Source organism: Hypanus sabinus, chromosome 5, assembly GCF_030144855.1.
Source record: "Hypanus sabinus isolate sHypSab1 chromosome 5, sHypSab1.hap1, whole genome shotgun sequence".
NCBI lineage: Eukaryota > Metazoa > Chordata > Chondrichthyes > Myliobatiformes > Dasyatidae > Hypanus > Hypanus sabinus.
In genome coordinates this window covers 148,140,053-148,155,341 of record NC_082710.1, presented here as the reverse complement: position 1 = coordinate 148,155,341, position 15,289 = coordinate 148,140,053, and the positions used below count along the sequence as shown (strand labels likewise).

The window sequence follows — 15,289 nt, the reverse complement described above, 5'->3', positions numbered from 1 at the left end:
TAATCAAAATAGGACATACATGGTCAATGGTAGGGCATTGAGGAATGCAGTAGAACAGAGTGATCTAGAAATAATGGTGCATAGTTTCCTGAAGGTGGAATCGCATATGGATAGGGTGGTGAAAAAAGCTTTTGGTATGCTGGCCTTTATAAATCAGAGCATTGAGTATAGGAGTTGGGATGTCATGTTAAAATTGTACAAGGCATTGGTGAGGCCGAATTTGGAGTATTGTGTACAGTTCTGGTCACCGAATTATAGGAAAGATATCAACAAAATAGAGAGTACAGAGGAGATTTACTAGAATGTTACCTGGGTTTCAGCACCTCAGTTACAGAGAAAGGTTGAACAAGTTAGGTCTTTATTCTTTGGAGCGTAGAAGGTTGAGGGGGGACTTGATAGAGCTTTTAAAATTGAGGGGGATAGATAGAGTTGACATGGTAAGACTTTTTCCATTGAGAGTAGGGGAGATTCAAACAAGGGGACATGAGTTGAGAGTTAAGGGGCAAAAATTTAAGGGTAACACAAGGGGGAACTTCTTTATTCAGAGTGGTAGCTGTGTGGAACAAGGTTCCAGTAGAAGTGGCAAAGGCAGGTTCGATTTTGTCATTAAAAAAAAATTGGATAGGTATATGGACACGAAAGGAATGGAGGGTTATGGGCTGAATGCAAGTAGGTGGGACTAGGTGAGAGTAAGCGTTCAGCACGGACTAGAAGGGCCAAGATGGCCTGTTTCCGTGCTGTAATAGTTATAGGGTTATTATATGGTTATTCGTCGTAATATAACAGTGCATTTCCTGCCACCTAACACAACATCACTGATTCAACCATTTGACCAAGGTGTGATCCACATTCAAGGCGTATTTATTTTACGGCGAACTATCTCTCAGATGCTGCAAGCAACAGATGATTTTTCGCAGGAGCATACCAACAGCGAGGGAATGGTGGGTATTGGAACACTTGGCACAAATGGGGATGGACATGGACCCAAGTTTAGAACAGAGTCAGCATTTCAGTCGTTCCCTGCCGTCAGCCCATCTCCCCACAAGCAAATTTATGCTGAAAAACAAAATGCTGCCAAGCAAACAACCCTTACCATATTCTTCAAACCAGTGTCATCTGCTGCTGCCGTTCTGTGAGTCTTCCTTCACCCCTTGCTGTGCTCGATGTCCACCTCATCCATGTAAAGGTGCCCGACACCACAACAACCACTCATCTCCCAGAGTGAACACACCTGCCACTGTTGGGGAGTACTGTACAGCCTAGTATGTTAACTTTCTATCATTTATTACATTGAATATTATCTTAAATTGATGAAATATAAATGCTGCATTGTGGTACTGATTTTGTGTCATATTGGTATGAAAATGTGAATCAATTACAGATAAAACATATTTAGAAAGCCCTCTGGAACGCATCCCTATTTTCACCATTTAAATAATTATTCACATTATGTGATTTCACATTATGCGTCGACTGCGAGGAACGTATCCCTTGCATATAACGAGGATAGGGTGTATTTTGGGAAGGAATGCCTATGGTATTGATATGGGTTTCCGGAAAGAATTTGAAGATATTGAATAACAATGAACGAATGGCCAGAAAAACAATATATGCAGGAACCATTTAAGTTGTTTCCTTAGGGAAAATTGGGCTTCAAGGTGGCAACATTTTGGTTACTATTAATGTCTGTTTGGTTTTTATGATTTTGGGCTGTTGGCCCAATAGCTTTCTAGCTTTTTATTTTTAATTAGCTGCCTTATATCTGTCCTAATTGAGTGACTTAGTGCTAAATATTATCTCATAATCCTCCTGCAAAGTGTTTTGCAACAGTTTATGAAATATCAATGTGAGTTGATAAACTAAATTAGGAAATCAAGATGGTGACCAGCCCAAATCAGTCTTTTAACACATATGGAGTATTATAACCAGACAAAGAAACAAATGTTCCATAAGGTGTGAATTAGCAGTGAACTAACCAATATTGTAGACTGGCTCAATGTAAACTGTTATAACATTAGGCTTAAAACACAAACTACTGCAATAAGGACCAGCATAAGGAGGCAAGTCAAGGTTATAGGTAGAGATTTAGAGTGATTTGTCCCTGAATTAACATGCAGTTAATGTCATTTTAATGTAATAGCACCCCAGAAATTAAAGTAACCAGCAAACAGTTGCTTCTGGACAATGCTGAAAATGGCACCAGAGTTCATTTGCTGTTTGCATGAACCAATTAGAGACAGCAAATTAACAGCGATTTCTTGATGAACTGCAGAGAATTTTGTTTACATAGAAAGTCAAAGTAAGCTTTATTAAAGGATGAATATAAAGGAACTTTGACAGACACGGTGAACAATGAACGAAACTATCCTTCCATTGAAGTCCCCTTCTTGATAAGATGATGATCAGTTTGTTGAATGTTTCAATGCTTGAATATTACTGGATGACAAAGCAGAGTTCCGCAGAAAATGAAAGGATAATACAGTTGTGTAATGGCTCCAGCCACACAGTACCGGACTGTGTATTTTGTAGGACACACCAACCCAGGCAGAATATAGAATGTCATATTACTGTACACTTGAAAACAAATATGAACGCTTAATATGAAAATGGATCTTGAACCCAATAGTATTTGTTTTACTAAAACAAGAAATAATTAAACTCAAAATCACAGTATTCAACGATATTCACTTCTATACTGGCGTTTCCAGACCAGATCCAACAAACACAGGGCGAGGATTGGAAGGGCCGTCATTACCAGAATAGTCGAACATTGATAGACTGTTACAATATTCATCCTCTGTCCAATATGTATGCGTCACCTTTCCTGGATTTGGATTAGAGAGAGGCGTCCCTTCTTCGTGGGATCTGTGCATGTTGTTTGTGTAGATGGAAGTCTGAGCAGGAGCAAGTGGGGTGAATTCTAACTTCTTGGATTTCCTTAAGATCTCCTGCCATCAAAGAAAACAATTTATTAGCTTTATCGTTAGTAAAATGACAGCACACTTAGTCCAAAAGCTGACGCAGCAATTATTGAAGAATGCAAGAATAAGGCATTTCAAGCAAGGTCACCTCCTCAGTCAGATTCGTTCCTACGCACCAACTCCTGAGATAACAGAGATCCCCTCGAAACCCTGCCAGACCAATCAACCTCTTTGATTCCCCAGCCAAAAAGCCACCAAACTCCATAGACATCCCTGGTTTCCCACTCACACTCCCACCTCCATTCATCAGTAAACCTACTAATAACCTTAGTTAGATAATATAACCACATCAAGGCTGGTAAGCTCTAGTTTATAACAGGACCTTATGCCCCATGACTGCTCAAAGTTGCGAACTGCAGCCACCTGATCTATCCTAGAAACAGCTCGGGAGACTCTAACCAGCCATCACAACCACTCACAGAAACTATTCGTAAGAACACTAGAATAAGGAAAGAGGTCCAAAGGATAAATACTCAGGGCTGACACAGCTGAGAGGGAGGGTTGGGATTCTTAATCATTACTATGACAATTGTGGTGCACTAGTGAATAGAACTCCATGGGTCTATTTTAAATTATTTATTCATTTTTAGGATCTAGACATGTACTGCCCATCTTTAATTGTCCTTCAACAAGTGCTTTCTGTTAGAAGTACTCCCACAGCACTGTTGGGAGGGAGTTCCAGGGAGAACCCACAACAATGAAGGACTGGCAATATACAGTGGGTCCCGATTAACTGGACCATCAGTTAATCAAGCAACAGCTTATTTGAGGTGACTTGTAAAGAACAAAAACTGATCGAGAAAATAGCCGGGATTCGCTTCATTTACTTGGGACACTGTGTCACTTCATTGAGGCAGGAGACTGTTGCCAAACTAGTGTCAGTTGTACACACTTGTGTGGCCGTTAGAACAGACTGCAGTTAGAGCACAGAGTTTTAAACAGCAAGAGTTGCATGTGTTTTGTCATTGATAGTTGGTGACAATTGTTGGTGAGCACTAAGACAATTTGAAACTATTTGTGGTTCAAGCATTTAGGCTTGCAGATGCCAGAAACAGCTGGGAGTGAAAATGAAGCTATTCCAGTACTTCAAGTTAGGAATTATGAAGAATTTGAAGGTATCTACAATCATCTTGAATGTTACAATAAAAATTTGGAGGATGTGGTTATCAAAAAAAATTGTATGAAGACAGGTATCTGCACTGATTGTGTTCATTTACAGTCAATCAAAAGAACACAGAGTACACCGAATGAATTCTTACGATGATAACTATTAGGAATGAATATACAGTTTTATAGTACTGTAGTGGTATGACTAGTGTTCTAATTTGTTCTGTATTTCATTTAAATATGTAAAATTGTTACTCAGTTAAAAGGTAGTTTGTCTTTTTTATATATCTTTTTAACTATTTGCATGAAACCGACTAATTGGGGCAGCCACTTAATTGGGTCAAAATGAACTGATCCCGCCCGATGTGTCCCAATGAATTGGAATCCTCTATTTCCTAGTCAGAGTAGTGTACTACCTGAGCGCCCTGTAGATGGCGGTGTTTCCATGCACCTGCTGTTCTTCATTGTGGTAAGAATTTTAGAAGATGGTGTCCGCCTGGGTACGTTACTGCACAGACTGTAGTCACTGTACACTGACAAAATCAGGATCAGAGACCTACTAACTAGGCTGCTCGGTTCTGGTTCCTGAGAAATGCTGGAGCTGTACCCATCCAGACAACTGTAGCACAGTCCACCCTCCTGGCTTAAGAATGTGACGTGGTGAGTCACTCAACACAGGATGTGTGGCCTCTGTCCTAATCACGTGGCTGGTCTGGTTGTGTTTACGGCCAACAACACTGGTGCAGGCCGTGGGTTCAGTAGGGGAAAACTGGTTCTCTCTCTCTATTGCATTTGTTGTGGTCGGGCAGCAGTAACAGTTGGTTCCTTGCAGTGAAGGCAGCAAATGTTAACAAATTAGGAAAGCACTGCAAACCCTGTTCAAATGTTAGAGGAGGCAAAAGAGTTCTTTCAGAATAGTGACCAATACTATTCTGTGTGTCCTCAAGGATCAGTGTCAATATGCTCTTTGGGTCGATATATTGAAATGGGGCTATATCTAGAGGGCAAGTCACTTCCAGCATTCATCATGGAAATCTTGTCTGTCTAGGGTTTCAGAGAACAATGGGTCAGGAAGAAATCTGTGCTTCCTGCAGGATAGAGAGGGATTACCTGAGTAATCTGCTATCAGTGCTCACAAACAGTCATCAGAATCTTACTCAATTAGTCAAGATATGCGGCTAGTAATGGACAACTTGTTTGATAAAGCCTATGCATTGTACAGCATTCTGCTCTGTGGATAAGCATTCCACTCAGTCAAATCCTCATCTTTCTCCAGTTACTCTATCAAAGGTATTCAGAGGGCCATTACTCCTTCTCATGCATGAGGTGGGGAATGAAAACTTGTATTCTGCTAATAGCTCTGACAGGGAAACAGGTAGTGATGTCAATACTCTGCTCCAAGGCTAACACGGTGGCTTTTCCAGACGACGTTGCTTTGTGACAGCCACTCCAGTGATATGTAGGGACCTCCAACAATACTTCTCACCGATGTCAATTTACAAAGAGTGCTTTGCTGTGGAGCCTGAATCCTATTCAGCTTTAATTACATCGAAACATCTCCATGTCTGAGAGTAGAAACCAAAAACTACACTGTGAAGTTAAAATTACTGCCTTTAACCATTACTGGTGACAGACCTTCTAGTAAACTAAATTCCTATAATACTTCTGACACAGTGAAAAGAACAGCACAAGGCCAGCATGAGTGATTCCAACTTCCTGATATAATCTTCAAAATGAATTGCATCTGATTTTTTGGCCAGTCTGACTTGATCAAATCCAGTGGAGAAACCTATTTAAACAAGAGCCTGAAGATCTGTAGAAGTAGGGACAGAGTCATAACGTCTTACAGCATGGAAACAGCCTCATGTTCCTTTTAAATCTTTACCCCCACCTTAAATCTACGTCCGCTGTCCTCTGGTGTTAGACTCCTCTACCTGGGGAAAAACATTGTGGGCATCCATTTCATCTTTGCCCTTCAGGATTCTTATGCATCTATAAGCCTCCTACACTCGAGGGGTAAAATGTTCCAGCCTGTCCTTCTAACTCAAGCACTCCAATCCTGGTAGTACCCTCCTCTGCCTTTTATAAACCCTTTTCAGTTCAAACACATTTTTCTTATAGCAGGACTACTGGAACTGCACTCAGTAATCCTAGTGTGGTCTCACTAACAACTTGTACTGTTGTAAGGTGACATCTGAATTCTTGTACTCAATATCCTACTCAACTGTGTCACCACTTTCTGGGCACTATGGAGCTGCAGCCCGGGTTTCACCCAGGTTCTGTGATCTGCTCAGAGGCTTTATCATGTATTCTGCAAAGTCATGCCCGAGTTTAACTTGCCAAAATGCCAAGTGCTGTTCTTCAGACCATTTCCCCACTTCATCCAGGTCCTGCTTAAAACCTCACTGTCCACTACACTACCAATTTTGGTGATATTAGTAAACCTATTAACCACATTACCTCCTTGATCTTGCTCACTTATGACATCTCATGGATTTTGAGGTCTTCCTAAATATCCTTTCCTGTTGCCTTTATATTCTGAGGTTCCAGTCCAAAATATTACATACACTTTCATTTCCTAAATTTAGAACTTTTTGGGTCATCCAAAGTTCCCTTGCCTTACCTGGCTCCTTTCTTGAAGACGATTCTGAACTCTACCCAGCTGTTCCTTAAACAACTCCCAACATGTCAGGTGTGGACTTGTCCAGTGGCTACTGCTCCCAATGAACGCCCTTAGCTCCTGTCTCCTTTTGAGATGATTACTTATTCTACTAAATGCAAATCTCCTGTCTTATCCTGTCACAATTTGACCTCCCAGTAAGATAAGACTTTATCTTTGCTACCTTAAATATGAAGAGTTGTGATTAAATTCTCAATGTTCACCCACTAACAGATCCGTCACATTTTCCAAAACCAGGTTTTCTCCTCTAGCTGGACTCTCCTGTTGGACACACTTTATGAAAAAAAAAATCCTGACCCATCTAAGCCTCTTGTATTAAGGATTCTGTTGTTTTTGCACTGTTCCATAATCTATCTACATATCTGTTCCTACTTCTCTCTGTGCCTATTGGGAGCCTGGAGTACAATCTTATCAGCATAACTGCACCTTGCTTTATTTTTGAGCTCCACTCAAATTGTCCCTGTAGATGAGTTCTCCAGTATGTCCTACTGTGACATTCTCCTTTGTCAGCCGTGCAGCCCCTCCACATCGTTTTACCCTTCTCTCTACCATGTCCAAGACATCCCAAACTAGGACTATCAAAGAAGGGCAGAGAAGTCACAGGTAGAGTTTAATCCAGGCAAGTGCGAGGTGTAATACATCAGGAGGGCCTAATGAAAGGAGGATTGGTAGACCCCTTCATACCATTGAAGTACAGTCTATGTCTATAGTTCACTGAAAGTGGTTAAGGTGCTACAGGAGGAGTTTGACGTGCTCGCCTTCATTGCCAGGAGTGTTGAATATAAAACTAAAGAAAGTCATACTGCAGCTATGTAGAACCTCAGTCAGCTATGCGCTTGGAGAGGATGAGCAGGTTGGCTCTTTATTCACTGGAGAATAGGAGAATGAGAGTGATCTTACAGATGTGTCTAAAGTCTTGAGGGACATAGAAGGGTGAGTGCACCTAGTCTTTTTCCCAGGACAAGGGTTTAAGAACTGGTGGGGATAGTTTTAATGAGAGACGGAAAAGGTTTAATTGCAATCTGAGGGTTAATTGTTACACAGTGGGTGGTCGGTCTATGGAATAAGCTGCCAGAGGAACAGAAAGAGGCAGGTACATTAACAACATTTAAAAGGCACTTGGAGAGATACATGATTAGAAAAGGATTTATTCCAATATGGGCCAAACACAGGCAAATGGGACTAGTTTAGATGGAAATCTTGGTCAGCGTGCTTCTGTCTTGTGTGACTCTACATCTCTATCCTCTCATTTCCCAACTGGGAGGTTAAACACCCTGTCTCTTGTAGGACCATTTGCACACTGTTTGAGACAACTCCCCCAGACACACTCCAGTGAGTATAGGCCCAGAGCTCCTTTCATTGCCAGGATCATTCTCAAACACCTCCTCTGGACCCTCTCCAATACCAACACATCCTTTCTTAGCTACAGGGCCCAAAAACTGCTCACAACACTCAAATGTGGTCCAACCAATACCTTATAAAGACTCAGTATGGGCTGTCAAAATGCAGAGAGGCTTCAAGGGGATAACAAATGGGGTAAATGAATAGGCAAGGACCCAGCAGATGGAATATTATGTGGGAAAAGAATACATAACTAACTTTGGTGAAAGAAAAAGGCAGAATATTTCCTTTCAAATGGAACGAGGTCGAAAGGTGTCACTAAGACAGATCTGGACAATCTTGTACATGAATCATTTAAAAATTAATCATTCAGAATGGAAATTGGCCCTTACTGCAAAAGTGCCTGAGTATAGGAAGAGAATCAATTTGTTCCAGTTCTGGTTGGGTTGCATTTAGATTTTTGCATACTGTCAGGTCTCCCAATCTATAGACCAGACTTGAAACAGGTGGGACAGTGGAGGTATGGCAAATGTATTTCTAGAATTATGGGTTTGTAACATGGATAGAGATTATGTGGATAGGACCTAAATTCTATTGCATTTAGTAGGATAAGTAATCATCTGAAAATATAGAAGATTCTTACTACCTCCTTATCGACCTGTAGAATCCTGTAGCTTCCCTGGTTAGATGTCTAAAACCAAGTGTCACAGTCTCAAGATAAGGTGTTGGCTGCTCAGGACAGACATAAGCAATTTCTTCATTCAGAGGTCTGTGAATCTTTTAGGCTTCCTGCCTAAGAGGGTTGTAGTTGCGCAGTCACAGGGAATGCAACACAGACATCAACAGATTATTAGAAGGCAATCAAGGGAAATTAAGTAGTAGGTAAAAGATTAGCCATGATATGACTGAATGATGGAGTAGGCACAAGGAAGGAATGGGCTGCTTCTATTGATCATGTTTTTAAGAAACTCCAGTCAAGGTTGTGATTTGTATTCTATATGGTGAACTCTCTAGGTGTTTCACCATCAATCATATTTACTTCACACACAAAATGTTCTCTTGTTTGTGACTGGGAAGCAGATGATGCTTTTTCCAGGCAGTACGTTCTTCCATAAGTTATCTCAAAAAATTCAAAATCTTGTCAGGACCAGGAAGACCCAAATCTAACTTAAATGGATTTGGGCTCATTTCTTTTGCTTTAGTTGAATTTTGCCAGAAAGATTTTGGCTCGTTAGCCTTTTAAAGAATTTGAGCAGGGCTGAATTCCTTCTTACACAGTGAATAAGCAGGCAAATACGCAGATTGGAAAATGAGAACTGAAAATGTGTGGCTATTACCTAACATTTTACATTACGCCTCAGCAGTTGAATTCTCGTTCCAAAGAGGTGTCTGTACGTTGTTTTCAGAGCCTATTGTAACACTGCCAGCTTTATCTCTGAGCATTTCCTGCAACGAGGAGGGGAAACTCCTTACAACTTAAGAAGATGTTGGTATTAAACAGGTGAAAATCCCCTCCAGTGTAATTCAATTTATAATTTCAATTCATCATTCACTTTTGTTTAATCAATCAAAGTGAATAAATACAAAATATACCAACCCCCGATTGGAATACTTGAATATAACAAGTGGAAGATAATGTTCAAACCAGTATGGTTATCTCAGGTCAATAAAACTCAACATGGAAATTCCAGGTGTTCCAAACCATTGCTGCAAACTGGTTGCAGAGGACCTTTCTTCCACTGAACACCTGATGGAGTCCTCACTGAATCACAAAACATCTTGATAAGGTTCCTGTACTATGATTTCATACTGACTAAATACTAAATGCTACCTCAGCTAAATGATTTATTGTGCATTTTAACCCCCACTCCATTTATACACATGCCTTTCCTTATCTAAATACCAAACACTAAATATAATTATTTGCCCATCTTTAACTTGTACATACAGAGTATAAGGAATACACTTTTTTTGTATGGTACCTGTCGTAAATCAACAATATATCAGGGAATGGTAACAATGTGATTTTTGCAGTTACTTTTACAGTTCAGGTAGCCCAAGTGCAAATTTGGAATCTCCAAGATCCTCCATACAGAAATGTGACATAACCATATGGATAATGATTTAGAGATTGTATCTCAGGCAGTCCTTTGGGTTGTGTGAATTCTCAGGTCACCAATGAGACCAGCGTGGGAGCCACGGACTCATGGTCATCCGATGGACCAAGCGATGCTGGATAGGATGGGCATTTTGTATGGTCGTGCACACCCTCCATTGTTTAAATGGGCTTCTACATGCTTTTCAATGGAACCATTTATACCATGCTGAATGCCTTCCTTCACTTTGAACAGCCAAAAGAGAAATGATCTAGTCCTTGTGCACAATAGTGGCAACGCAATCTTGTATATTCACCTGGCAAAGCCTACCTACTCAATAAATTGCGGATGCCAACATTTCAGTTGAACTTAACCATACCCATTTCCTAAAGCATAGCCCTGATGTGGGATGAAGCTATCAACAGGATCCTTCACAATGCCTCTGACTTCACTAATGGCCTACTATAGATCCCAATAAAGCAACAGAAACTACTGAAGATCCCATCCGATCTCCCAGGCCAGGAAATCGCCATCAGATTGAACCTGGGGCCAGTGTCGTAACCTCAGTAAGTCAAAGGCGAGTGGCACATTTTTGCAGTCAGCTTTGCAGAAAGCATCACATATGTATTAGTGGCCACCATCAAGCATTTTCTGCTGTTTGCCCGTGGAAAGCAAAACACGCTCCATGGGATAGTGCAATATGATCCTAAAAGTTTGACGTATGATTGACATTTTACTTGTTTAAAGTTCAAAATAAATTTCAAAGTAAATTTATTATTAGAGTTATTATTAGTTTATTATGTACCACCCTGAGATTTATTTTCTTGCAGGCATTCACCACAGAACAATAAATCAATGAGAAATTACCCACAACAAATACTAACAAACAACCAATGTGCAAAATATGACAATCTGTACAAATACGTGAATAAATAACACTGGGAACAGCTGTTGTAGAGTCCTCGAAAGGGACTCAACAGTTTGTGAATCAGTTCAGAGCTAAGGTGAGTAAAATTATGCATTCTGGTTCAGAAGCCAGATAATAACTGCTCCTGAACCTGGTGGTGTGGGTCCAGAGGCTTCTGTACCTCCTTCCTGATGGCAGAAGCAAGAAGAGAGCATGGATTGGATGACGGGTTCCTTCATGCTAGAAGCTGCATTCTTGTGGCAGATTTGCTCCATGGTGCGGAGGGCTTTGCCTGTGATGGACTGGGCTGTATCCACCTCTTTTTGTAGGATTTTCTGTTTAAATCCAGATTCCTAGTATGATGCCACAGAGTTAAGCTAATGAACCACGTCAAGAACTGATCCCTGTGGCACATTTGTCACATGCCTCCAGTCTGAGAAACAATTTTCAGCCGTCACTCTCTGCTTCCCATCGTCCCAATTACAAATCCAGTTATTTGTCCCTCTCTGGATCCCCTGCAATCTAACCACCTAAACTTACAAACGATCTTTCCCTCAACATCAGCAAGCAAAAGGAATGATCATTGACTTAAGGAAAGGGTGTGTGTGTGGCAGGGTTAAGGAGGGAGCATATACTCCTGTTTACATCAACGGTGATGACGTTAAAAGTGTTGACAGCTTCAGGTTCCTGTAAGTGAACATCACTAATAGCCTGACCTGGTCCAACCACGTTGACACCAGTCAAGATAGCTCACCACCGTGGTCAAAAATGCTCACTAGCACTTCTGCTTCCTCAGGAGGCTAAAGAAATTTGGCATGTCCCCTTTGACCCTTACCAATTTATAGCAAGAATTCCATCTGCATGCACCACAGCTTGGTATGGCTCATGACGGCATGAAAATGCAGAGAATTGTGGGCACAGCTCACCACATGGCAACCACAGATGATCTTGGTCAGGACCTGTGTATGTCCACCTCAATGTGCTTTAAGGCCAACAATTCCTTCTCACAGCACAAGACATCATCACTCATTGCCACAAGTCCATACGATATGGAAGTAGAGATAGGCCATTTGGCCCATTGTGTCTGTTCTGCCATTGAGTCATGGCTGATTTCTTATTCAACCCCATTCTCTTACCTCTCCCTGTAACCCTTAACCCTCTTACCACTCAAGAACCTATCATTCACTGCTTAAATACACCCAATAGCAGTCTTTGCAGTCCTTTGTGGCAAAGTATTCTGCAGAGTCACCATCCTCTGGCTGAAGAAATTCGTCCTCACCTCAGTTTAACAGGTTGTTTCTTCATTCTGATGGTGCGCCCTTGGATCATGGACCCTCATCTCCACAGAAATATCCTCAGCACTGTATCCTCTAGGAAACCTCTTAGTTTTAATATACCCTCTTGCCAGATCTATTTCTCTTATGCCCTCCTGATTTCTCTCATGTCCCTCTGTTTTTCTTATGGTCATCAATGGATTCACTTGATCCCAAATGCCTAAACCCTATGTATACCTCCTTTTTCCTCAGAGCCTTAAAATCTCTCTTCAACCAGGATTCTCTAAACTTGTCAGCCTAGCAGGAACATGCTGTCCCACTTGATATCACACTTACAAAAGCCTCCCACTTACCACTTTTTACCAGCAAACAGTCTGGTCATCCCGCTACTAGCAAACATCAAAATAGCCAAGCAGATTATTAATGTACCTCAGCCAAGCTTGCAGAGTGGCTTCAACTTGCCTAAATCTGCCTGCATGTGTTCCTCATACTGTCTGCTTGAGCCTGGCATTGAAAAATGGTACCGGCTACTGCACAAATCCATTTAACAACACAGTCTCAGAGTGGGCTGCACAAAAGCTGTGAAGAGTTGAAGAGAAAGGGCAGACCAACAGTAACTACAATTTATATTTATAACACTCTCCAACAAAGTAAAAGTAAATCCTAATAGATTCCATAGTACATTTAAGAGCAATAGCTTAACCAGGTCCCTTCTGTGGATGGCTATGTGTGGAGTCAAGGGAGATGTCTTAAGCATGTACTTCTCCGTATTTGGAATGGGAAAAGGGTGTGGAAGTTAGCGATTGCAGGGAAGAGAACTGTGACATCTTGAAATAAATCAATATTACAAAGGAGGAGGTGCTGGTAAGATGGAAGCAGAGGAAGGTGGATAACTCCCCCATGGCATGAAGTGTTTCCTGTAATGTTGTGGGAAGAAAGGGAAACAACTGCTGGGGCCCTGGCAGAGAAAACTGTATCTCACTTAGCCATGGGGGTAGCAGTACCAGGGACTAGAGGTTGGCGAATTTTCTAACTTTAATTAAGGAGGTCTGCCAAACCTAACCAGTAAGCTTCAGATATGTGGTGGGAACGTTGCTGGAGGGCATTCTGAGAGGCAGGATCTGTCTGGAAGGGAAAAGACTGATTACAGATAGTCAGTATGGGTTTATGTGTGAGAAATCATGGTCTCAACAAATTTTATTTACTTTTTTTTTTAAAAAAAAGAGGTGTTATGGTGACCAAGAAGATTGGCAAGGTTGGGTGGGAGATGTGGAAGGTTTTTGACAAGCTCCTGTAATGACAGACTGGTCTGAAAGGAGAGGTCATCTGGGATTCAGGCTGAGATACTGTAGCTAATTGAATAAAAAAGGGGGTCAGAGAGTGCTGTAGTCGAGTTTTCTTCCTCAGATTAGAGACTTATGAAAAGTGGTATGACCAAAAGGCAGTAAGTCATTGGAGCAGAATTAGGCCATTCAGCCCATTGAGTCTGCTCTGCCATTTCATCAAGTCTGATTTACTTTCTCTCCCAATAACAGCAACACTTAAAAAGTATTTTGATAGGTTCACAGATAAGAAAGATTTAAAGGGTTGTGAGCCAAATGCAGGCAGCAGGGACTAACTCAGGTATGGAGAAGTTGGGATCCATTCCAATTTTGGATGTGGGCAGCTCTCCTCCACTTTAATCCCTAGATGTGTATTCCTCATGGTGACTGTGGCTCAATGCAATTTGTCGCCCCCAATTGGAACTTCATGGTGTCCATTATCTACATGTATCTGGAGTATGATGGAATGCCTTCCTCTTACATCAATGAATGCAGTGCCAACTCTCAAGACCTTGACATTATCCAGAATGAAGCAGCCCGCTTGACATCTCACCTACCATCTTAAACATAGATGGAATAAACATTCATTCCATCTATCAGCAGTTCCTATGGCTACAGTGTGTTACATCGAAATAAAAGTTCTACGGTTGTTTGCCCAAGCCAATCTGACAGCACGTCCCACACACACAGTCTCCGAACAGGACGTGTTCGGCACAGCTTTGCAGGTGCTGTAGGTTTTCTATGTTTCTATGTTCTATGTTTCTCTACAACCAAGAAGAATAAGGACAGTACATTCCTGGGAACGCACCTGTAGCTCTACCTTCAGGTCACACGTCTTGGAACATAATCTACCTCAAAAAGAACTCTGCTGACTCACCTTCACATCGGCTCCAACATCCCCACGCTCCTATTTCTCCGATTACATTACCTAACATTCATGTCCTGCCAAAAGTTGCAACATAGGTGAACAGCGTAATGAAGATCATTTTTAGTGTGCTTGCCTTCGTAGCCTAGGGCATTCCTACGTGAGATTAGTTAGACTACATTTGGAGTATTACAAACAGTTCTGGTCACCACATGACAGGAAGAAATCAATAGAGAAAATGCAGAAGATATTTGCCAGCATGTTGTTTGGAATGGAGTGATGTTGTTACAAGGACAGACAGTGTAACGTTTGATGCAGAGGGGAGGTTTATGAAATTATGAGCAGAAAACACTAGCACTGTAAAGAGCCCTCACTCCACGGTGTTATGCTGAACATTCAACTTACTCTAAAATCAAGCTAAACTTCCTCTCCATTTTTCTGTTATCCATGTGCCTACCTAGGTGTTTCTTAAATGTCCATAATGTATCTGCCTCAAATAATACCCCGGCAATACGTTTCATGTATCCAGGGTACGTTCAAGGTGAGACGGGAGAAATTTAAAGGAGATGTGAAGAGTTATTTTTTCACTCAGAGGGTGGTAGTTATCTGCAATGAGCTGCCAGAATAGGTGGCAGATTACTGCTGTGACGAGTGGTCTATCACACACAGATATCACTGCTGTTGATAGGGAGGTGGGTACACTTAGGTAATGTGAT

General features: G+C 41.4%; 1 protein-coding gene across 2 annotated transcripts in view; it reads right to left on the bottom strand.

Annotated features, from left to right (window-relative positions):
- Positions 1-2,112: 2,112 nt before the first annotated feature.
- The window catches only part of atp11a (ATPase phospholipid transporting 11A), a 140,973-nt gene continuing 127,796 nt past the window's right edge, over positions 2,113-15,289 (bottom strand). Inside the window, exons 24-25 of one of the 2 annotated variants that reach the window (XM_059970595.1) lie at positions 9,447-9,555; positions 2,812-2,948 (exon numbers count right to left, since the gene is read on the bottom strand). In XM_059970595.1, coding sequence (XP_059826578.1) covers positions 9,460-9,555 — 96 coding nt within the window. In that variant the 3' untranslated portion in view covers positions 2,812-2,948; positions 9,447-9,459. Of the gene's footprint in view, positions 2,949-9,446; positions 9,556-15,289 lie in introns of both variants that reach the window. The other variant, XM_059970596.1, reaches the window with a different exon arrangement.